Consider the following 24,131-nt stretch of genomic DNA (forward strand, 5'->3'; position numbering starts at 1 on the left):
ACATATGTATGTATGTACATACATACCCGCAGAATATATAAAGCAAACTGATAGGAAAAGGAACTGACACTTCAGTACTTCACTTGGGACTTAATAATTTCAATGGTATTAGCTGCGGGAGCCATTGTCGACACGTAATAAAGCTCTTATGTCTTCCTGCTACTGGTTTTCATTTCCCGTACCACGATACGACCAAACGCTTCAAAGTATAAACTGGCGGAAGGAAATTGCACAAATTTTAAGAACTATTCAGCTTAGAGATGCGTATCTCAGACAATAGTTATCGAAAAAAACTATCGATTATTGTATACAGCTAAATACGGAAAAATTCATTAAACGTTTACATATTATTTTATAAATAACGATTTTTAATAAAACACCATTTATAAAGAAGAAAATATAATTTCGAATATTATGTAGAAGACGAATTTTACAATTATCGTAGATGGGTTACGAAATTCAGGCTGCAATGGAAGAAGTAAATGCGCATTATGCATGGATGTAATCACAACCACATGGTCTTATACAACAGAAAAAACGGAGCTTTATAAAAGAATTTAAAATGCATTTTCTCTTTACATTAAACATATTACTAATTAATAAAATTATAAATTTATTATTGCATATTTTGAATAAATAAACAAATTTGGGCACTTGGCAACATGGTTTCAAAGGTCGAACTATTTTACCGTTTCTGCAAAATGTCATTTGAAATTTATCTTTGAACGTGTTTCATTACACAATTCGTTGTAGATATTAATATTGAGTATTTTTCTAAACATTATAAATAAAATAAAATTAATTTATAAACACAGTGTTGAACGCTTAACAATGACAACTGCCGATAAACATATTCAAAACTTAGCAAAAACTCTTCTAGTTGAAGAGGAGACAAGAAGCTATCTTGAAAAGGATTTCGAAATAATAAGAGCTTATGTCATAGACTTATTGTTAAAAGATCCAATAATCGGCAAAATGCTAATAAATACAAACTATCCTGGTAAATATTTAAAAGACTTGAATTGTTCCCTAACAATTATCATGTTAATTTGCAGCTAGTAACTTTAACTGTTCGTTGGTATTGGATCTATCACACTTGATAACACTTGGTGCAATTAAAACGAAATACCCATCGTTCATTCGATTAGTTCAACGTGGACGAAATAGAGTAGATGGCACGGAGAAATTGCCATTCTTTAGTAATGGCGAAAATATTGCTGGTGGTGTTATAACGAATATCGTAAAGGGACTTTTAAAACAGGGTTTAGATTTTAGTGGTTATTTTGTGCGTGGTCACTTGGGCGATATTTACGAACTGGATTTTAATTATGAAAATAAAAACTTAAGTAACCAGAATTATGATGGCAAAGACGGTGAATGGCAAAATAATTATATCATGCTGAAAGCGTGTAGCGAAGAGATTACACTGAATATACGTTTACGTGTTTTAATAAAATTTTGCAGCAACGAAAGTCCTAATGATTTGTTGCCACATCCGACGCACAATTTAAAAATGGTTTGGTTAGCCGCTGCCGATGTACGTTATATGGAATACTTTTCGTTGTGCGCACCATTAAGTGAACGCGAATTGGCTTCTTCACCAAACAATTTGATCGCATTGCGTCTATTACACTCACTGATGGTTGGCAGTAAAATATATGTAATAAAGAAAAATCATTTGGAATCGATTACCTATGAATTGATATATACGAAAGCACCTAAAATTACACATAAACCAAAGCAGACTGTGCTTGATATTTTAATTGCAGTAAGTATATACATATGTATGACTATGTCGGTATATACATACATAAATTTTTTTCACCTTAACAATTCCTTTTAGAGTTTACGACGCATATTATATTATTTGGACAAAAATCGTTTTCCGTACTATTGGGACACTAAAGAAAATCTATTGTTTCTCATACGAAACCATGATAGACTATCGTATACACACAGGTGTTTGCGTACATTATTGACTAATATAAGCAGCATGCGTAGTAATACCGGAGTGACATATGAAGAGGTTGAATCATTTTTCGGTAATATAATTCAAAATTACGAATGTTTAAAAAGTTAAACGTTTCATAATTTATTTGCAGGTGTACAAACTAACGCATATGTGTACAATGTGGATGATTTTGGTGTTTACAGACATTTTTCTAACATTGCGTAAATGATTAATTTACGCTAACATTGAATTTTTGAAACCTGAAATATTTCGTTTCGATTTTAAGCATTTTAATTTTTTGTAGTATTTTTAATTAAATGCATCACTTTATTTTCAGAACATGAAGTATGTATATATTCGTATATATCCTTGTTTATAAATGTCATATTTATGGCCTGAGTGTGTAAACACATGACTTTATGTACTACGAAAATGCTTTCAGTATTAGATTTTTTTGTTATTATATGCCAAGCATTTTAATTTAATAAATTCGTGATTTCCGTTATATAAATTCTATATCTTTTAGCATTGGTTGGTTTTTCATACGATTGGTAATGCTGTTTTGTTGGAACTGTAACTGTATTAAGATAAGAACGCTGCTTGCAATGCTATTAACGGTCTACGGAATAAGAAATAATGAATATGTATGTATAACAATAATTAGTTTTATAAAGTCGAAAAAGAATATGTCAACATCCATATTGGCGAATAACGTACCGCATAGAGCAAAAAAAGATTACAAGTCGTCACTTTCCCAACCAAAAACGAATATGTGTTCTGCATTTGCCAGTGCAGGAATGCTTCCAACTTACTGTGAGCCGCTTTGGAGCACGTTAAATATCGCTCACACATTCTGACTTCATGAGTGCAATCCCGTCGCTGTAAACAATCGTGAACATTGTATGTATGTACTTATATGTAAATCTTGTGAAAGTTTATACATTGTATTTGTTTTAACGTAACAGAACTTACTTCCCTCTGCGTTACATGTCCATATACCGCGTATATGATTACCTTATAAATTCGCGGCAACATAAATAGGATTATGAATATATATTCTTTGACAGTTGTTTTTGTTTCCGTTGCCTTTTGACACATCAGAAATGTCATGTTTGTAAGCATAGCGAAATCATGGAACAAACTAAACCCGCTCACGACGCCAAACACGTCGTTTACTTGTAAAATCAGTTGAATATAGCTTTTACAATAATCGATTAGGCGCGAAATGCGGATTTCAAATTTATGCTGATGCTTCAAATCCACTGCTAAGGCATATTGCTGTTTCAAAAGTCGTTTTATTAGACGGTAACGTATGCGTAGCAGATCCATCTTGCCCAAATGCAGAAAAAATATACAACTTGGTGCAAGAGTAATGCTAGCATAGCTCAGAGCAAACACAAATGTTGTTACATAATCACAATTGCAATTCGACAATTTAAATATATAAATAAACGAAACAGTATAATAGTAAGTCATGCCAATTAGGGTAAATATTGTAAATTTACGCATTGTTTTATGATAATTCCATTTGATATAGTTGAAATCGATTTGCATTTGTGCGTCCAGTTCCTTGAATTCTCGAAGAAACTTCAAATGTTTGTATTTGTTTGTTTGCATTTTTATGCAGACAGCAATATACGTCATCGCACTCACGAAACATTCCAGTACGAGTATGAATTTAAAAACTGGTGATAAGCGGTTGAACATGGCATTATAGCTTTCATCATCCATGTATTTCAGTAGTACGCTACCGAGAAATCCAGATATTAAAGATATTTGTATAAAATTGGTGTAAATAATGTTGGCCTTTGTTAATTGAAATGATTCACCACGTAGTTGAAAGCAAAGACAGCCAGTATAGTATAAGATCATATAGATCCACTCGAAGCAACAGTATAAACTGACATTCTTTATTCGCTTCGTCAGGACTTTCATCTTTTACTATGGCGGTGGCACACTTATCAACTTTCGGTAAGCAACTAACAAATTGTATAGAAGAGTTTAGTTACTTAACTGTGGTAAATTGGACCTACTTTTGTGTATGTAATTAATTATAATTCAATTAGATCAAAGATATGCTCGTTATTAACTCCTATCATAAATGACACATGCACCGTTTAATAAGTGACTTAACCGTTAATAAATTGCAGTTGCGTATGCCTCGATAAAAAGGGTTATATATATGTATATGTCTGCACGTATGTATATGTACCTAACACTACAAATTTTGTAGAAGTTAACTGCTATAACGCCATATGAACACACATAAACAAATGGACTTCGTTTAAATAAGTGATTTGTTTTATTGTATTTTTTATTAGGTATAACTAAAACTGCTTAGAAGCAAACAGTGTTGGCGAATGCAAATTGTACTCTGTTCAACTGCTTATTATGCTTTCTTTTCCTTCTTGTCCAAATGTCCGTTACTATGAGCTGGATTATGATTGTGATTACTATTAGTGCCACTAGCATTACTATTTGTGTTTCGCAATGTTTTTTGCAAAACGTACGCGTCCGCAGGTTCAATTCGTTTGTAATAATGTTCCTTGGTCTCGACAATTTCAAAACCAAATTTCTTATAAAACGCTATAGCGCCTTCGTTATTAATTTGCACGTGCCTGTCAAAAAGATAAATAGTACAAATTAATTTTAAGTATGCATGTAAATTTTTAAATAAAAAACTGAACTTACAGAAAGATACTGTCAAAGTTTCCATCTACTTTAGCGTAATTGAGAATATGTTGGAACATCACAGTGCCGATGCCGAGACGTCGATATGACGACAAACAACCCAAAGTCATGATATATAGACGCCGTTGATTCTCGGAAGTATCAATGCGGCAGCACACTGCCCCAACTACGATGTCATTATAGTATACCAGTTTTGCCAACTCACCAGCCTCCAGAACATCTATGTAGAATTTTTCGTTGTACGAGACAGGAAATACAACAGAGTTGAGCTTTTTCAGTTGCTTAATATTATGTGGCGTTACATCGCCCAATTCAATATTTGACCTGTACACATATGAATAAGCAAAGGGGAATGTTAGCGATTGTTTTTAGGTTAATGTTTGACAATGCTTCATAGTTGAACAAACCTTGTCATTTGAACTGCTTATATTTAAGATTTCGATTTATTTTAGTTAATAACTTGTTTTATTTTATTGTATCCTGTTATGCGATAGGAAATTAATCAAAATATACAGTAAATCTTAACTCCGAGAATTTAGAAAAGTTTGAGGGCGCTAGGCGGCGAATCGCATATTTCCACTGACAATTGCAAACATCTGATGTCAAATGTCAACAGTGATGGGTAGAAATAACAATAAAATAAAAAAAGTTATTATCTATGTATGTATATATATTTAGTTATTTGTTTATTTTTATAAAAAATCAAAATTTTTAAAGTTTTAATAAAGCTTGCGCTCCATATTTAAAAGAAACTATAAGAGCACGATAAGATTTAGTTAACAAAGTGATGCTCAATAAAATATGGTAACATTACATCAGTTTGAGAGCCAATGAAATTGCATTTTAGTTCATAAAAAATCGTCGCGCTTAAAATGCTTATTGGATTCGAGAAAATATATTAAATGATAATTAATATAAATGTAGGCCTACTAGGCCATGTAGATTCGGGTAAAACCACTTTGGCACGTGCCTTGAGCACTATTGCAAGCACTGCGGCATTCGATAAAAACCCACAGTCGCAAGAACGTGGAATTACATTGGATTTGGGATTCAGTGCTGTGGTCGTTGAAGCGCCGGCAAGATGGAAAAGCGTTTCACCGGATGTCGACAAAGTGCAGTTCACTTTTGTGGACTGCCCTGGACATGCAAGCCTCATACGTACTATAATTGGAGGCATGGAAAACTTACATTCAGTATGGTCCATATTTTGATAAATCAGTTTTTTTAAGGTGCACAAATTATTGATTTGATATTGCTGGTCATTGATGCTCAGAAGGGAATACAAACACAAACGGCGGAGTGCATAGTTATTGGCGAGTTACTGCAACGAAAATTGATCATGGTTGTAAACAAAATAGACTTATTGGAGGAAACAACACGCGTTGTACAGTTGCAAAAACTAAATACGAAACTGCGAAAAACGTTGGAACAGACTACATTCGATACTGAAAGCAGCATTTTCAATGTTTCGGCAGTGCAGAAAATCAATATCGAGGTAATAATCAAATACACTTTTAATATTCGCATTACTAAGTATTGTTATGTTCTTATAGGCTCTTTTGGAAGGAATATTGTCACAAATAGAGTACCCTAATCGGAACATAGAAAGACCTTTGGTTATGTATACTGATCACTGTTTCTCTATAAAGGGCCAAGGCACTATTTGTACCGGCACTATAGTGCAAGGTAGTATTGCCGTAAACGATCTAGTCGAAATACCAGTAATTAAGGAGCAGCGCAAAGTGAAATCAATTCAAATGTTTCATCGACCAGTACAATCGGCAGCAATGGGCGATCGGGTAGGAATTTGTGTGCCACAATTTAATGCAAAAATGTTGGAACGTGGCATACTAACAAAGCCAGGATATTTGCATAATATTTATGCAGCATGCATACGAGTGCATCGAATAAGATTCTACAAATTTGCAATACGTTCTAAAAGCAAATTGCACATAACAATTGGACACGACACAGTGATGGCAAATATTACTTTATTTAGAAGTGTGATTGATACAACAAATGAAAATTTCGAAATAAATAACGAATACGAATTCGTTGAAGAGCTCGAACCAGCAACAAGTCCACAACCGGAAGATTTGATATTTGCTTTATTGGAATTTCAAACACCCATACTGGCGGACACAAACGCTACATTAATTGCGGCAAAGTTGGACTTGGATGTACAAAGTAATTGCTGTCGTTTGGCCTTTTGGGGACGTATGCAATGGTACACGCATGCCAACAACTACAGTGTGGATGTGCTGCCAAAATTCAAAGTGTTTAAACATAAATTAAAGCAGGGCTTTATACAACGACTTGTAAATGAGAATGAAGCAATTGTTGAAAATTTGTTCTCTAAACAAGGTAATCGTGAAATCTATCTAGGCAAGAAAGTAGAACTGTCCACAGGGGAAATAGGTGTTATCGAAAGTACTTTTGGTCAAAAGTCGAAAGTGAAAGTGCATTTCATTCATGGTTTTAAAACAGATACGCTGAACGAACTAAAAGGCGGTCGTCTTAGTAGTGTAAAAGCAATGCTGAAGTATAAAAAATATATTTTCAACAAGCAACTATCTCTGGTCCAATAAAAAAATCGTATTTGGTGAGTTTTATTTAAAAATATTAATATTGATAAAAATTGTGAGATTGTAGTATTAGAGTGATTAAAGGATTAAAAAGTTTAAACTCTATATCAAAAATATTTGCGAGGGAAAATATCGATCTGTAGCTTACAATATACTTGTACACATAAGTGTATTTGATTAACAGCTGATTAGTTAGCGGAAATCTTAGTACAAATCGTTGGACTTCGTCGGTATACGAAACTAAAATCTGTAAGGTCTTGCAATCGGCGCATCTAAAACTAACTAAGAAACTTATCTAAATTTAATTATTTAGGATTATTATACAAATATCTGCTTTAAAATTATTTTTAAATTATTGAAGTACCCATGCGAACATATGTATTTATTTTTAAAAATTTGACAGGGATGTTAGATTTTCGGTGTGTTTATTAAGCATTGTGGATATGACCGACATATCAAACACAGCTATGTACTAACATTTGAAAGCCACTGTAAACAAATAGTCTCGTCAGCTGTTTTCTTTGCTTTAAAAAGTAGCTAATCAAATCCTTGGAAACATCTTTTGTCTGAAATGTGAAAAATTCTTTGAGACATTCAAAAAATATAAAAAATAAAATATGGAGTGGTTCAGTACAATAATACTAGTTTTAATAAGTGTAGAAATAACACAGCAAATCGATTACGATTGTGATGATTTATTAATGGGACAATATCTATGTCCAGATCCAACAAAAAAACAAATTGATCCCAAAACTCAACAATTTTATGGTTGTACGAAGGAAAATAAGGCGCGAGGTAAGCCACAATAAGTAAACTCAAAGTATGCTTTTAATGCCTATATTTCACCTATTTTCTACTTCAAGTTTGGTGCTTAGCCGTAGATGGCATTAATTGCACGGAAACAGGCAACAACACGTTTACGCGCGAATTGTCCTGTAAATGGACGTAAGTTGAGCAATAGTTCATCAACAATTTTGTTCTTAACAATTGCAAATTTTCTTTTTAGCAATGGCTATCACCTCGATACCACACTACTGCTGTCCGTCTTTCTGGGTATGTTTGGTGTCGATCGCTTCTATTTAGGTTATCCTGGTATTGGGCTGATAAAATTTTGCACGCTCGGTGGCATGTTTCTCGGCCAACTAATTGACATTGTGCTCATTGCTACACAAGTTGTGGGCCCGGCAGACGGTTCAGCTTATGTAATACCTTACTATGGTGCCGGTGTGACAATTGTACGTAGCGACAATTCCACATATCGCTTACCACGTGATGACTGGTGAAAATGCAATAAATAAGATATATTTTTAAGCCATATGTTAATTAGTAATATAAATTGACTGAGCATGTGCGTGTGTACGTTTATAGAATTAGTAATGTGTTTTCTAACAAATTAAGAACAAAAAAACAATATTGAGTCAAACAAATGTGTGAGTTATTAATCTTGATGATTATGGATATAATTAACAGTAACGGATCCGGATTTAGTTAGCAACATGTTTAGACACATAAAATGTTGCTAGTGTTCTTAAAGACCTTCGGAGGTCATTTTAATCCAGTTCGGCGTTCGTTACGCACACACATACAAACAATTCATATTGTTCACTCCATAGTGCTATGAGTCAATGGGTAATGACTAACGGAGTATTTCCGTTTTCTATGTGCGTATATGGTATGATTATTAACGTATCTGTGTCGAAGTGCATGTATGTATGTATGCCGGCGTTTGTCAAGTGCTAAAATTATTTGTTAATGAAATGGGATAATCAATTGTCTAACTAATTTCGAATTTGCTAATTGCATTGCTGCAACAAGTGTCAATCATATTACTTTATGGCTTACAAATTGATATGTAAGCACATATGTACATACATACACTTATAAATTTATACGCATGTGTTTGTATGCGTTGTGTTTTCATGTTTGTTTGTATTTTTCTGCCACGCGGCCATAAAGAATTTATTTTTATTGCAACAGTTAAAAGATAAGTCATTATTAATTGCGCTAACAACAATAAAAACAAACACTATTTCAAGTGTCATTCGCATAGGCATACATAACCTCAAAATTAGAAATTTTTTCGGCACTTTAGGACTCGTGAATTAATTTATTGACATATCTATATATATTTGTGTGTATGAATTTATGTCGATCTTAAGATGTACACATATACACAGGTACATACATATATGTACATATTTATGTACATAAAATGCGCAGTTATGCACTTGAGTTGTTGCCGAATGTTTGTTGTTTTATCTCCACAGCCAGCGGAAGCTGCTTCCTGCAATATGCCACCTCGTGGATTCGCGGCAACTTATGCACAAACAACAAAAATAATGTTGTTTTTATTTGAAATTTATTTCGTGTTTCTTCCTCTATTGCGCTTTTAAGTTATGCTATATAAAAGGTGCGCAAGCAAAGTGAGAAATGAAAGTGAAATTTGTATGGTCTGCGGCTCGCGGTTTTCCAGACTCGTTGTCTCCCGCAAGCAGCCGCCGCAGTTGGCCTTCCTTTGAAGTATTGAAGCGCACATGTGATACGCTTGTGGTGTGAATTATTATAGTTTTCTTAACTATTAATATGTACATATATGTATGTATAGTATATTTCCGCTGATATGGATATGTGGTGTTAAAAAGCGGTGTCTCCAATAAATTTGTGGTCTCCGTTTTAAATGAGTTACGTCTTGTTTTTTGAAGTTGAAGTCTAGAATTTAGAGAATTTCCCGACGTCAATATCGTGCAATCATCAGCGTACGAGGTTATGTAAACTCCCTCTGGAGGCTGTGGGAGATTCGAGTTGTAGAAGTTAAACACTAGCGGGAAGAGGACACCACCCTGCGGTACCCCCTGTTTAATTCTTCTCAGTTTAGATGTTTCATCTCGAAATAGTACGGATGATTGTTGACCGTTCAGGTAGTTCATGGTCCACCTCTTCAGTCCTGGAGGTAGCGTAGTTTTTACGATGTCCTGCAGTAGCGTTGTGTGATTGACTGTGTCAAAAGCTTTTGACTAGTCCAACGCTATGAGGATCGTTCTCTCACAGGGTGGTTTCTGGTTGAGACAACGAACTATCTGAGCGTTCATGACGCTAAGTGCTGTGGTGGTGCTGTGCACTTTTCGGAATCCATGATGGTGGTTGGCTAGGGTCAGATGGTGAGTGAAGGTCAGGGGTAACAAGGTCTCAAGTGTCTTCACTACTGGGAAGAGGAGAGTTATCGGACGATAGGACTCCCCTTTGTTGGCGGGTTTCCCAGGTTTCAGTAGTGGGACCACTCTTCTGACTTTCCACACATCGGGTATTTGAAGGGTGGTCAGTGACAGGTTGAGGACCTTGGTAAGATATCTTACTCCCGTCGAGCCTAGATGCTTTAGCATAAGCATGTTGATTCCATCGGGGCCAATGGATTTGGAAGATTTTGATTTGTTGATAGCCTTCTGAATCTCCTCATCGGTGAAAGTAAGTGGCGCGCAGTCGTTTGGCATTTTGCGCAGCCGTCGGTTAACACATCGCTTGGTTTTGTCTACCGAAGGGTGCAGTGTAAATTGCCGGCTAAAATAACTCGCGCACTTCTTCGGGCCCGAAGAGGCATGAGCATTGAATTGAACTTCAATTCGGTCGTCACGTCTCTTCGGGTTGGACAAAACCTTGACAGTAGCCCAAAGCTTACTCACACCGGTGGAGAGGTAGCAGGACTTCAGGTGCTCTATCCATTTCATCCGCTTATAATGGTTTACCAAACGCCGAATCTCCAAATTGAGATCCCTTATTCAGGGATCTCCAGTATCGGCATGGCGTAAGGTGTCGCGCTTATTAGAAAAAACGGCTGCTTCGGCTGGGAAATTGGGCCTAATCGACAAAATTTATTACCAAAATAATGCTTTTGCATCTTCAGAAACGCCCTATAGTCCGAATCAAAGTCACTATTACTGCTTTGAAGCAGAGTATCGAAGAAGACCCGAATGTGTTCATCCGCCATTGCGAGCAAACAACCGGAGCTGTGCCTATCCACTTTAAAATATTTTGCAGCAGCATCTATGTTTACGGGCTGACAAAATCCAACTCGTGCTAGAATTGAAGCCGAACGATCATCAAGCGCGTCGCACAATCGGTAAATGGACCCAAAACTTTTGGTTGGAAAGTCACTGTTTGGTGTGCTCTAGATCTCGTTTGGTGGGCAGAAGGAATTATTTTGGTCCATATTTCTTCAAAAATGGAGTCGGCCACAATGTTATAGTCAATTGGTCAATAGTCCGGTTACATAAACTCTAGAATTGTGGGAACCATCTCTTCCTATTCCCTTGCCATATTTTACGTTTTCATGCACTGGTTCGATGGCGTGATATTCCGTCTAATTTTTTTTGAGAATTTTTCCGCTCCAGATTTTGTCTTTTATTTTCGCGTGTCCTTGAAAAGCATTTTTTATTAAATATTTGTTTTTTTTCTCTCTCTTTGTTCTAATTCAGTTAATTTGCAGTACACCCCATTAGGCTGGGCTTATTGTAGATAAATCTTTATGGTGCCCGACTATGACTGACATTTCGCAGTAATTTAATCAGTGTCCGTTGAGTAATTGCTGCAGACAATTTGGATTTATTGAAGCGCTGCGAAGACACATGTATTTTCGCTACTTCTTTTTGTTTGTTGCGACCGTTTTTTCCTATTAATTATTGTTGTTGTTGCTGGTGGTTAAGCTGATTGACCATTGGATGACGAATTATGAAGTTGCTATGGGAGCAAAAATGATTTACAACACGAGCAACTGACATGTCATATTATAAATGAATATGCATATGTATGTATTTATATATGTTTGTATATGTGTGTGTATATAAAGCTACATAGAGCTATATACTCTCTTAAATAGATATTGTACAATACCATATATTTATACTCTCGCAAAATGTTGTACAGGGTATATTGACATTCAATGTTTGGTACCTGATGAATTTCAAGAGTTCTACATCGGGGTTTAGATAGAGCTGGGCACTCGCAGAGGAAGTGTAGCGGCCTTTCCCTACTCCTTCCGAGTTGCCGCCTCAGACTCAGCTAGAAGGGCTCCTGACTTGGGCCACTTCTCTGCTATTTCGTTGCCGAAAATGTTCCTATGACCGGGAATTCAAATTATGGAAAAGTGGCGTGAGTTTAAAGCCTTCCTACATTTGTTGATCATGCTATAGTTTTTCTTTGACGATGAAAAGGTTAGCAATGCCACCTGGCTGTCCGTGTACCATATATGGTAGGTTTCTGTATCCTCTCGTAGTCATTCAGTAAAACACCACAGGTCTTCTCTATGCCTAGTATTTGCGATTGGAAAATGCTAGGAGTTTGGTAGACGGATGAAGAGAGAGTGAAAACAAGTTCCTCGGATATGTCCAATTTGTTTGCCAAATAATCGTCATTAGCGGAAAGTGTTGATTTTCTTCTTACGGTCAAGGAAATCGGTGACTGAAGCTCATCGAGAACAGCAAAAAGTTTGCGGAGGTGCTGCACCAAGTGAAACAACGTGCCGTGATAGATTTCGTCGCTTGAAAGACGGCGATTTCTATATTAACGACCATCCGCATAAAGGAAGACCAAAAACCTTGGAAGACGTTGAATTGGAGACGTTGCTCGTCGAGGATCGCAAAAAGAGCTTACGTCAGCATTGGGAGTCACCCATCAAACTATTTCAAGGCGACTTCATGCGCTGGGAATGATTCAGAAACAAAGAACTTGGGTTCTTTATAACTTCAAATAAAGGAATGTTAAGCGTCGCCTTTTCATCTGTGAATAATTGCTCTTAAAGCAAAAAAGAAAAATTGTTTCTTCATAGAATCGTAAAGGGTAATGAAAAGTATATTTATCACTGCAATCCGAAGATAATAAAGTCATGGAGACTGCCTGGGCATGCTTTTTATTTGATAGGACCACGTTCTTTATTATGAGCTACTGAAGACAAACATAACCATCAATGAGGAATGGCATCGATGTCAATTGATCGCGATTGGGCCGAGCTCGGCTTCACGTTGCCAAACCCGTTAAAATGGTTAAATGTGAGATTCTACCCCACCCATCATATTCCCCAGATATTGCACCGTCCCATTATTATATGTTTCGGAGCAAGTCCACTCACAAGACGTCATCGCGAATTTGCTTGATTCTTGGATAGCATCACAGAAAGTTGGGAAAAAGTTGTGATTAGCGATGGGAAACACTTTGAATAATTCAATTGTAACTATTTTCTTATAATAAAATTGCATAATCATTAAAAAAAACAGCGAGAACTTAGTTGCGCAACCAATATTAAGCGTGATCCATTTCGAGGTTCCCTACTTTCTTAAAGAAAATGCACAGAAACTTCAAATTTAATATAGATCAGATGGTCCAACCGTTGAGTCCAATTTTCGATCGAATCGAATCGAATCGATTCTTCTAGTAACTGGCGAATGACACACGTGATGATTTGCTTGAAGGCCTGAATCGAAGTGAGTTTGTCCACATAGGGTTTAGACTTTACATATTCCCCCAGGAAAAAGTCCAACAGTGTGATGTCACATGAACTTGGTGGCCAAACGACCAGCCCAAAACGTGAAATTATCTGCTCACCGAAATGTTCTCTCATTAAATCCATTGATTGATGCGATGTGTGGGAAGTCTGTTGAAACCAAATGTCGCCGAGATCACGAGCTTTAATTTCAGGCATTAAATAGTCGGTTATCATGTCGCGGTTACGTTCTCACCGGCATCATATTTGATTAAGTATGGATCGATGATTCCAACGGCCCACAAATCACAACAAACCGTTTTTTTTTTCTGGATAAAATGGCAGCTCATGAACCTCTTCAGGTTGCTCTTCGTCCCAAATGCGGCAATTTTGCTTGTTTACATGTCCATTAAGCCAGAAATAACCGTCATCCCTGAACAAAATTGGCTCTTAAATGTCGGATTTTCTTGGAGCTTTTCAAGAGCCGATAGAGTTAAGCGATGTCGCTTGGGAAGGTCGAAAGGCTTCAGTTTCTTACGCAAGCGTAAGTGTTTTCCTGATGAAATGTCAAAGAATACTGAATAAAAATAATATGACAGCTTGACCCGATTCACGCGTGATCTGATTGTCATCGATTCACAATTTCGTCAAATAACAACTCTTGAAATCCTTTGGAGCACATTTCAATATAAAACTTTTCCAAAGCCTAAAAAAATTCCCCTGTATTTTATGTTCGGTTGCATCCGAAGTTTGTGGTGCTTCCTTACTTCTTATAATATATATTTTTTTTGTTTTGTGGTCATTTCTCCTGCGCGTGTGCGTTTGCCTTTATTCGCTTCTGGTGAATGCAATTAGTGAAATCGATATGGTCACCTTGTCTGGCGACAGTCCACACGACGAAGATGGAGTACGAAAACAATAAATTTTACGAGTACACTCTACACTCCTATAATTTCATGCAACCCGCACATTTGTATGAAAGTGCTAAGTGCTGCTTTGTTAGGCTGTGTTTGTGTATGTATGTGTGTGTGTGTGTGAGGTGTAATTCGATGTCAGTGCAATCCGTTAAGTTCCCAGAATGGCTTAATAAATGGCCGAGCAACACTAATTAATGTACGAAATCCTTTCATTGCCGTCACATAGCCGATGACTCAATTAATGAAGAGCTGACAAAAGTTGCGGCTGAAAACATTTCATCTTCCACGAGACCGAATAGCCAAGAGCTTTGTGTTAATAGAAGTAAGGATAAGGAGTTGTCGGTGGCAGAGATTTCGTTTGAATATCTATGCCTCCTATTTATGAGATCTGTCCGAAGGTTTTGCAATTGTTGCGGTTTTGTTGTTTCTGTTTTCTATTGCTTCGGTTCGTGCCGGAACCCATGATCCACCGCGTTCTAAAAAAGATCGAAATCTGATTGAATGAAACCTTACTTTTCTTGCAGAGCTCACTGGCTATGTAATTATTTCCTGCCTGTTAGAACCTTAAAGAGCTACAACAGATCGACTGTGCCAACTTTAACACCAAGCTGTTCGGAGATGGACCTTCCTATCCGCAGGGAGCTGTTCTTTTTACTTGACTGTTCCAGATATGCGAAGTCCACGAGGCACTGAGCATTATAATACTACCAAACTTCTACGGAGTTTCGACAGAGAATTCTACTCGTATAGGTCTCGTTACGTTGGTGGTCAAAAGGTCTTAATACAGTCAGCAAGAAGGTCTACAATATCTGTAGTTGCTCCCTCTAGTTTCAGCTTTTTTGGGATTTTTTTTGACGCTCTTTACCTTGCTTGAGGGTGTCACAAGGTTCGGTGCGAATTGCAAATTATCTTCTAACAAGTTTAGAACAATCTTGTATACGCTTATATTCTAAAAGTACCTGCATTTCGCAGAGAAAAAGATTAGTCTTCTTGATATAAAGAAGCGAAATGAGGTGGACAGCTGTTTTAGAGTACTACTCAAGATAGAAGGTACTACATATGTATATATTGATATTCGTCTCTCTATGCTTTGGTATCAATAAGAAGCTGAAATAATTGAATTTAAAGACTTGCAAAGACTTATTTTTAAAAAAGGAAAGTCGAAAGCAGGTCTGATCGAAACTGGTCTCTCTTGAGTCATTGTTATGATCATTGTGATCTAATGACCGCTTCAAGCTCTTATACATATGTTGGACACATGACGAACCGAAATGAAAATAATCCGTTTTTCCATTCGCCATTTCGTCGTTATGCTAATTTTCCAGTTGAGGAGTTTTCGGATTGGAATCTTTAATAAGGATACATATAACATATTTCTACTGCAATAAAGTTTGGACAGGAATATTCATGCACTTTGAAAGTACTATTTATTAAAACCTTGACAAAGCTACTGGCAGTTCTTTCGAAAATCTCTCCCCTTCAACATTTCGATACCATTTTTGTAGTACAACTTGTCCTTTGCTTCAAAATATGCCTCAGTTTCGGCGATCATTTCTTCATTCGATGAAAATTTCTTTCCAGTGATCATTCTTTCGAGGTTTGAGAACAGCAAATAATCGCTGGAGGCCAGATCTAGAGAATGCGTTTGATGCGGAAGCAATCCGAAGCCCAATTCCTGAATGTTTGTCTTCGTTTTCACTGACTTGTGACACGGTGCATTGTCTTGGGACAAACAGCACAGTAGTGGCCGTTTTTCGGCAATTTCGTTTTTCATACCATCCAAAAATGCTATATATTATAGTCGCTGTTGATGGGGACTCCTTTTTTAAGGTTGTCAATAAAGATTATTCCACGCGCATCCCAAAATACAGAAATAATCTTGCCTGCCGACAGTTACGTTTTCCACGCTTTGGAGCGGGTTCATCATATGCAGTCCACTGGCATGATTGTCTATTGGACTTGATGGAGTCATGTTTCATCCACTGTCACATATCGAAGCAAAATATCGAGTTTATTACGCTTGAATATCTCCAGACATTGCTCCGAATCTTGAACTTGTCGTTGTTTTTTGTGAAAATGATCTCGCGCCGCACATACTTTGCACAAAGCGTTCTCATACCAAAATATTTGTGAATGATTTGATTTACGCGTTCAGTTAATATCTTTACCTGTTATCTCGAACAACTTCACTTTACGATCATCCAAAATTATTTTGTGGACTTTTCTGATGTTTCTTTCGGTAACAACCTCTTTTGGTCGTCCACTGCGTTCAACGTCTTCGTTGCTAATTTCACCCCGTCTAAACTGTACTTGATGATTGATTTTCTTATGACAGTGTCCCGAAACTCGTCATAAAGCCAAGTTTTTGCTTTAATTGTATTTGTTCGCTTCGAAGCGCAATATTTTATTAACGAAATTCCTTAAATTTTTTTTCAGCTTGACAAAGGTTCCTTCGTTCAAAAAGATATAATTCACAAACCAATGATTCAACAGCTGTTGAATTATTCACGCACCTATTGAAGGCGTGAATCTATGTGTCAGACCGGAGACTTTTCAATTGATCTGTTAGTCCATCTGTATTTGAGGTATAGATTTGAAATTTTGCAACTGTCTGCTTCTACCAAAGAAGCTTCTAATTTATCGGAAATTCCGATATCAGACCACTAAAGGATATAGCTATCATACAACTGATCGATCAAAATCAAGTTCTTCTGTGGAAAATTGTTTTATTTGATAGGATAATTTACGAAATTCGCGGCGGGTTATTGTCTAAGGCAATAATGCTATCTCCGAAGAAATTCGACAATGATACAATCGCTGAGCGATCAAAATCGAGTTATACAAAATATATGTATATATTTTTTCCTTATTAAGTAGCATTAGTTCGACTTCAAGGTTGGTTTTATCAAAAAAAAAAAACGTGACTAAAAAGTAATCCTTGGCCGGCTACCTTTATGGATTTAGTTATCCATCTAGTTGTCATAAGAAATGCACCTGTGAAAGGTATTATAGCTTCGTTGCAGCCGAAGCTAGCGGTTTTATTGGATTACAGCTATAAACTTTTACACTACTTTTACAAATGACCGTAGGCCGCATTGTTGCTATTGTTGTTGTTGCAATCGCTTGTTTACATTTATAGTTCGCGATCTAAAAATAAAACTTTTACAAACACCATTGAACTAAAAATAACAACAAATAAGAGATAAATGCAAATTAATACAAATATCTCAGTAGGCAACGGTAAGGTGTTAACGCAGACACTGAGACACTCTGACATACATGTGTGTACGTAGATAAAAGGCGCTAAGCCGAGCAGCCAAGCTCCGACATTTGTTGTGCGGAGGTAAATATAACCCACTAGAAATGACATACAAACATAGTTATATATATATACTTATATGTATATACATATATAGGTATATGTAATCACGAATTATAATTGAAATCGACTGTGGCGAACGTAAGGTGGCGATGATAAATGTATTTATTAAACGATTAGAGAGGTCCAATATTTGATTACCCAAGCGGCAACAAAAAACAGAGACTGAGAGAGACAAGTGCATGAAAGATAGCATTATCTGGATCCGATTACAAATATGGGTGATCTTAGTCCACTATTGCGTTAATATGGCGAATATTTTAATTTTGGGGCTGAATGCCTGACTTTATGGCTGATATTTCTTATGCTGGGTTTTTCAATAGGAATTATTAAAAAAAAATTCTCACAAACTGTTAAGGAAATTCAAATCTTTTCTATTTCATGTGAAGTACAATCCATTAAGTTCTGAATAGAACACCATTAAAATTTCCTCCACGACTTCTTTTGCAGGAACTAATCCGATGAACACAACTTTCGAGTATTTTTTCTATTAAATCAAGTCGTAGGCCAAGAATAGCATGAATCGTTCAAGATCAATATTGACTACTAAAGCTTGAAGAGAGTCTGATTTATTGCTAAAGATCAAGGACTTCAAATAACCCCACAAGAAGTAGTCTAATAGTTTTAAATTACAACTTTTTGGAGACCATGCAATGTCACAATTTCTTGAAACAATCGAAGCTCCAAACTTTTGTCGCAATAATTTGGTTGTTGCACGTGCTGTGTGGCACGTAGTCCCGTCTTGTTGGAACCAGATGTTGTCAAAATCAACTTCTTCCAATTGCTACCATAAAAAGCTGGTTAACATCGATCTACACCACTCTCTATTGAGAGTAAGGGTGCCACCAGCTTCATTTCGAAAGAAGTGCGGACCAATAATTTCACCAGACTAAAAACCACAGCAAACTGTCAATTTAGGTGAATGAATCAACAGTTTGGTTTATTTGCCCCACCACTCAGACGAAAGTGAGCGTCATCGGAGCAGATGATTTTCTTAAAAAATCGTTATCGTTTTCACGGTAGTCCAATGGCTTTAGTTCTTGAGTGAGAACCATTTTATTCTGATGCAAGTGCCAAACTTTTCGCAAAATTCGCTAGGTTGTCGTTTGAGACAGTCACAATGCTTGAGAACGTCTTGGAATCGACAAATGGCGGTCTTCAGCAACACCTACTTGAACGGCAGCAATATTTTCATTACTTCTAACCGTCCTTTGTGTAATTGGCAAATTGAACTTTATTTTTCTTTTTCTTCGCCAAGCGCTTCTTCTTTTCGCTATTTGGCACCAATTCGAGATACCAAGTGCAGCCAGGTCCTTCTCCTACTGATCTCTCCAACGGAGTGGAGGAATTCCTCTTCCACTGCTTCTCCCGGTGCGTACTGCGTCGACCTTAAAACCTTAAAAGCTGGAGTGTTATCTTCCATCCGGACAATATGACATTGCCAACGCAGCCGCTGTCTCTTGATTTGCTTGAGTATGTTGATGTCGTCGTATGAAGAACTTCGCTGTGATGCGGATTGTAGCCAGACGTTCATCGACCGGTTTGAATGCCAAAACTCGGCGACGGAGTCTCACGAATCCCACGCCGAATTTGCGCTCCTTAATATGACCACTGTAGTAAATGCCGCAAGCACCTACTCGCCTCAGTCTTTGTCCCGTCCATCGGAATTATTGGACGGTGGTAATGTCAGCCTTTACTCTAATGAGGACATCAACCAGCTGGGCAGCGGCACCTTCTCAATTAAGGGACCGGACGTTCCAGGTGGATGGCCTAAAATCGTAATCCTTAACACGTCTTTCATCCGAGGCTGTTTTCATCTTTTCATTGGCAGTGTTTCTTACGTGGCGTGTCCCAAACCCAGCGCACAACCCTGGGGTGAGAATGTTTTGGCTACCCAGAGTATACTTGTCCTAAGACCGGAGGTCGTGAACTGCTTGAGCCATATGTATGTAAGAAAATCGTTTGTGGCCACGCTCAAGAACAGCACTGTGAAAATGGATGAAATCGATTGACTACCACGCCCACTTGCCATACAACAATTTTTAAATTCTATATGATTTTTTCCCTTTACAGTATGTCGACATTGACTATAGCCTTTCAAGAACCCAGACAGCTAATATGTGGAGCTCAGTGCTTCTTCTTTTTGAAACATTTAATTTTAGTTGAATTACATTTTATTAGACCCTTAACAGGGTATGTTAAGTTTGTCACGAAGTTTGTGACATACAGAAGGAAGCGTCGATTTAGCCATATCCGTCTGTCTGTCTGTCTGTCCGTCTGCCTGTATATATACGAACTAGTTCCTCAGTTTTTAAGATATCATTTTGAAATTTTGCAAACGTCATTTTCTCTCCAAGAAGCTGCTCATTTGTCGGAACTGTCGATATCAGACCACTATAACATATAGCTGCCATACAAACTGAACGATCGAAATCAAGTTCTTGTATGGAAAACTTTCACATTTAATAAGATATATTCACGAAATTTGGTACAGATTATTTTTTAAGGCAACAATGTAATCTCTGAAGAAATTGTTCAGATCGGCTCACTATAGCATATAGCTGCCATACAAACCGAACGATCGGAATCAAGGGCTTGTATGGAAAACTTTCGCATTTGACGTGGTATCTTCACGAAATTTGGCATGGATTATTGCTTAAGGTAACAATATAATCTCCGAAAAAATTGTTCAGATCGGATTACTATAGCCTATAGCTGCCATACAAACTGAACACATGGTTACTAACAGAAAGTGAAAGGGTATCTAGCTTCGGTGCAACCGAAGTTAACGTTTTTTCTTGTTTTTTTTTATTATTAAATATACAATATTTTTGTTTTTGTTATTGTATTTTCTCCACTTTATTATACCCGTACATATGTATAATACACCCATTCATTCATTGCTTCAAAATTAAATTTGCAATTAATTTATATGCATAATGGGCTGTGCTCCTTAAAAAACCGCGACAGTCCTTAACAAGCAACAACAACGTGTGCGATATAATTCATGTCGATAGACTTACATGCTCATACACACACACACACATACAGAGAATGCAATTTGCCCATTTTTATCAGCAAAACGTCTCATCTTTGTTGTTGTGCTGTTTATATGTGCAAATATTGGGAGAACTCGCGCAGCTATGCGTCTACCGACAAACACACACACACACACACACATGCACAAACAGAGTTATTATTTTATTTGATCATTTATTCATCGCTTCAATTCATTTAAATCCACATTTGGTGTGTACATTGCAAATTACGTAGAGCCACTTAAAGCCGGCCATACAAACACACACACACACAAACAATACATACATACGATTATATACATAGCAATGTATTTGCGTTTGAACACAATACGTAACTTGTTGAGCTTGCTTCGTCTTGCTTCTTTTTCCCAACCTTTTTGCGCGGTGCCAGTGTGGATAGAGCTGTAGCGGAAAATTTTCGCACTTTTTAGCCCGCACCTGCCCGTTCACATGTAGGTATCTTACATGCATACATACAAGTATATGTATGTGTGTGTATAAAAAGTTATTCATTATCAAATCAGCAATTTCAATAATAGCAAGTGAGTAAATTCAAATTATGCCAGAACTGATCTGTTAGGCTAAATTCAGATAACGGTAATTCAAAACAAGTAAGAAGGGCTAAGTTAGTGCGCTTCCCTTTTTGAGTAATTTGTACCAATCAAAAACACTCGCGACAAATTATTTGTCATTTTCCAACATTCTGACCCTTTCAGCAGCAGGCATTTTATTAAGCACACAAATTGTAATGGAAATTCTTTGTTGAATTATTTCACCCATCGTATCGACCAGACACTACGGGGTCCGGCACTCGAACCAATTAAAAAAGCTAAGAATTCGGTTTGGAAAATTATTTTTATTTATTTTAAAGTACAATATGTGTGCAAATAATCATAAATTCAGGACCAATTCACTTTTGCTCGATATGACCACCTTTTGTCTTAATTATGGCCGGTGAGACGGTCAAAAAACGAATCGCAAGCTGCCCGAATGTGACTTGCCGGTATTTTGGCCCACTCACGGACAATGGCTTTCTTCAGCATCTCGAGACTGGTGTATTTTTTACTTCCGACCTTGCTCTCCAAAATGACCCAGAGAGAATAATCCATTGAATTCGCATCTGGTGAATTCGAGAGCCATTGTGTGGTCGTAATGAAATTCGGAACGTTGTTTTTCAGCCATTCTTTGTTCACTCGCGCTTTGTGAGACGGTGCTGAGTCTTGTTGAAACGTCCATGGTTTGCGACCGAAATGTTTGTTTGCTCACGGCTTCAAAGCAGCTTCCAGAACACTTGTCCGTGTCGCATTTACTTTGACGCCAGGCTCGATGAAAACAATTGGAGAGCGCCCATCTGCGGTGACAGCGGCACAAAACATTATTTGTGGCCGGTGCGGCCCCCTGGGCCTTTTGGAACTTGTAAGGCTTGACCTTGAGCTCATTTTTCAATATGCGTCGGATGCTGCAGTCGGATATTTTCAGTTCTTTAGCCATTTGATTGGCACTTCGTTCAAGTCGCTTCTTCACTTTCCGAACCATCTCACGTGACGTTCTTTGAATGACCACCTCCAAGGCGTTTTGCGATGCTACCAGTATAATTGTAACGAGTGATGGTGCGATAAACGAAAACTTTATTCACATTAAGGTGTTTGAGCTCACGAACAATTGCTGACTGTGATTTTCCTGCTAAATATAAAGCAATCACACTATTACGTTTGAATTCCATCGTTAATCACATTTGGCAAAACGCTTTTGTACACTTGTGAACAATACTCCGAACTGTCATTCAGCAAATTTATAAACAGCTGATTCCAGTGCGACAGCTGCGCGAACGGTCTGAAGTTGGTTATACTTCGAGTGCCGGACCCTGTAATGGTTATTTTGATGTGACATTTGGGACAGATGTCACTGATGGTCATACTAACCCAGAAAAAATTTTGGCGAATGGGTTTTCGAGCTAAATTTTAATTAACAAAGTCTTACAATTTTTTGCCCACAGATTAAAAAATTTTCATTCAGATCATAAAATTTTCAATTATATACTAATTATATCATAAGAAGGGATCTATAGGTACTGGAGTTCAAATATTCGGTACCTTTCGGTGGCATACCCTAAACACATTATTTGCGCCAAGTTTGATCCCATTATATTGATTGTTTCTTTATTTGTACACTGGAAAGGAAAGAATTAAATAGAATTTAAATTTGTGTTATATGGGAAGTAGGCATGGTTTTTGCACCTGTTATATAAGAATGTGAAAAGAATGTGACATACCAAATTTGGTTGAAATTGGTCCAGCGGGTCCCGAGATATGTAATTTTACCTAAAAGTGGGAAACGCCCATCGAATTTTAAATCATCTTTTCATCCTGACCATTTGTATATATACATAGTATATACCCCAAGCCCATAATAAGCCCGTATTCTTAAGTGGCTTAGATTATTGGTGGAATTTAGGCCGCTTCCGTGATATACAAGTGTCCATTTTTTTCAAATTTATAGCTGCCAATGGTGACGTAATTCCTAAGACGCGAGTAATCTTTGTGTGTGGTCTCTAGGTACGGTGTATTGCCCTCGTTCAACACAAGACTCTTTCGCTTCTTTTTCTAAGCTTGAAAAGGGTCTGTTTTTAAGCATTTTACATTTAGAGTAGACAGTGCTACTGCGGTTCAGATTAGTAGTACGTATCACTTTGTTCAGCATTACATTGAAAAATATAATATAGAATCACCTCGTCTAAAAACTTCGGTCTGTATTGAACGGCTCGGAGAGGTCCTTCCCGATTTTAATGGAGGTTATGGTTGTGCTCAAAGGCATTCTGCGTAGCCGTATGAGTTTCGAGTAGTCAGCTCCTATGAATGCTGTCGAAAGAGGCTTTGAAATCGACAAAATGGTGATGGGTATCGATCTGTCTGTAAGGGTCTTCTTCATGATTTTACGTATTGTGAAAATCGGGTTTACAGTCAATTTGTCAGGTCAAAAACCACACTGATAAAATCCAATCACACCATACTGTCGAATCAACCTTATATCCAATATTAAGGAGGCTGATTCCGCGATAATTAGCGCAGACTGCGGAACTTCCCTTCTTGTAGATAGGGTAG

The 24,131-nt window shown here is 37.2% G+C and overlaps 5 protein-coding genes across 5 annotated transcripts; 3 read left to right on the top strand and 2 right to left on the bottom strand.

The window, feature by feature from the left end:
• Positions 1 to 793: 793 nt before the first annotated feature.
• Positions 794 to 2,257, top strand: LOC120772012. The gene is made up of 4 exons (XM_040100378.1): positions 794 to 1,000; positions 1,056 to 1,768; positions 1,844 to 2,042; positions 2,103 to 2,257. Exons 1-4 carry the CDS (start codon positions 832 to 834, stop codon positions 2,174 to 2,176), a joined length of 1,155 nt encoding a protein of 384 aa, XP_039956312.1. The 5' UTR covers positions 794 to 831; the 3' UTR covers positions 2,177 to 2,257.
• Positions 2,256 to 4,225, bottom strand: LOC120772014 (putative gustatory receptor 47b). The gene is made up of 4 exons (XM_040100380.1): positions 4,164 to 4,225; positions 2,924 to 3,698; positions 2,669 to 2,830; positions 2,256 to 2,570 (listed from the first exon to the last, which is right to left on the bottom strand). The coding sequence occupies exons 2-4, from the start codon at positions 3,680 to 3,682 to the stop codon at positions 2,454 to 2,456; spliced, it is 1,038 nt and encodes a 345-aa protein (XP_039956314.1). The 5' UTR covers positions 3,683 to 3,698; positions 4,164 to 4,225; the 3' UTR covers positions 2,256 to 2,453.
• Positions 4,226 to 4,230: 5 nt separating this feature from the next.
• On the bottom strand, positions 4,231 to 5,223 carry LOC120772013 (probable N-acetyltransferase san). The gene is made up of 3 exons (XM_040100379.1): positions 5,050 to 5,223; positions 4,643 to 4,966; positions 4,231 to 4,569 (listed from the first exon to the last, which is right to left on the bottom strand). Exons 1-3 carry the CDS (start codon positions 5,055 to 5,057, stop codon positions 4,341 to 4,343), a joined length of 561 nt encoding a protein of 186 aa, XP_039956313.1. The 5' UTR covers positions 5,058 to 5,223; the 3' UTR covers positions 4,231 to 4,340.
• A 278-nt stretch (positions 5,224 to 5,501) lies between these two features.
• On the top strand, positions 5,502 to 7,332 carry LOC120772166 (selenocysteine-specific elongation factor). The gene is made up of 3 exons (XM_040100606.1): positions 5,502 to 5,815; positions 5,872 to 6,137; positions 6,196 to 7,332. The coding sequence occupies exons 1-3, from the start codon at positions 5,545 to 5,547 to the stop codon at positions 7,228 to 7,230; spliced, it is 1,572 nt and encodes a 523-aa protein (XP_039956540.1). The 5' UTR covers positions 5,502 to 5,544; the 3' UTR covers positions 7,231 to 7,332.
• A 270-nt stretch (positions 7,333 to 7,602) lies between these two features.
• LOC120772167 (TM2 domain-containing protein CG10795) lies at positions 7,603 to 8,654 on the top strand. The gene is made up of 3 exons (XM_040100607.1): positions 7,603 to 8,022; positions 8,091 to 8,172; positions 8,234 to 8,654. Exons 1-3 carry the CDS (start codon positions 7,845 to 7,847, stop codon positions 8,508 to 8,510), a joined length of 537 nt encoding a protein of 178 aa, XP_039956541.1. The 5' UTR covers positions 7,603 to 7,844; the 3' UTR covers positions 8,511 to 8,654.
• Positions 8,655 to 24,131: the final 15,477 nt, after the last annotated feature.

This window comes from Bactrocera tryoni, chromosome 3 (genome assembly GCF_016617805.1).
Source record: "Bactrocera tryoni isolate S06 chromosome 3, CSIRO_BtryS06_freeze2, whole genome shotgun sequence".
NCBI lineage: Eukaryota > Metazoa > Arthropoda > Insecta > Diptera > Tephritidae > Bactrocera > Bactrocera tryoni.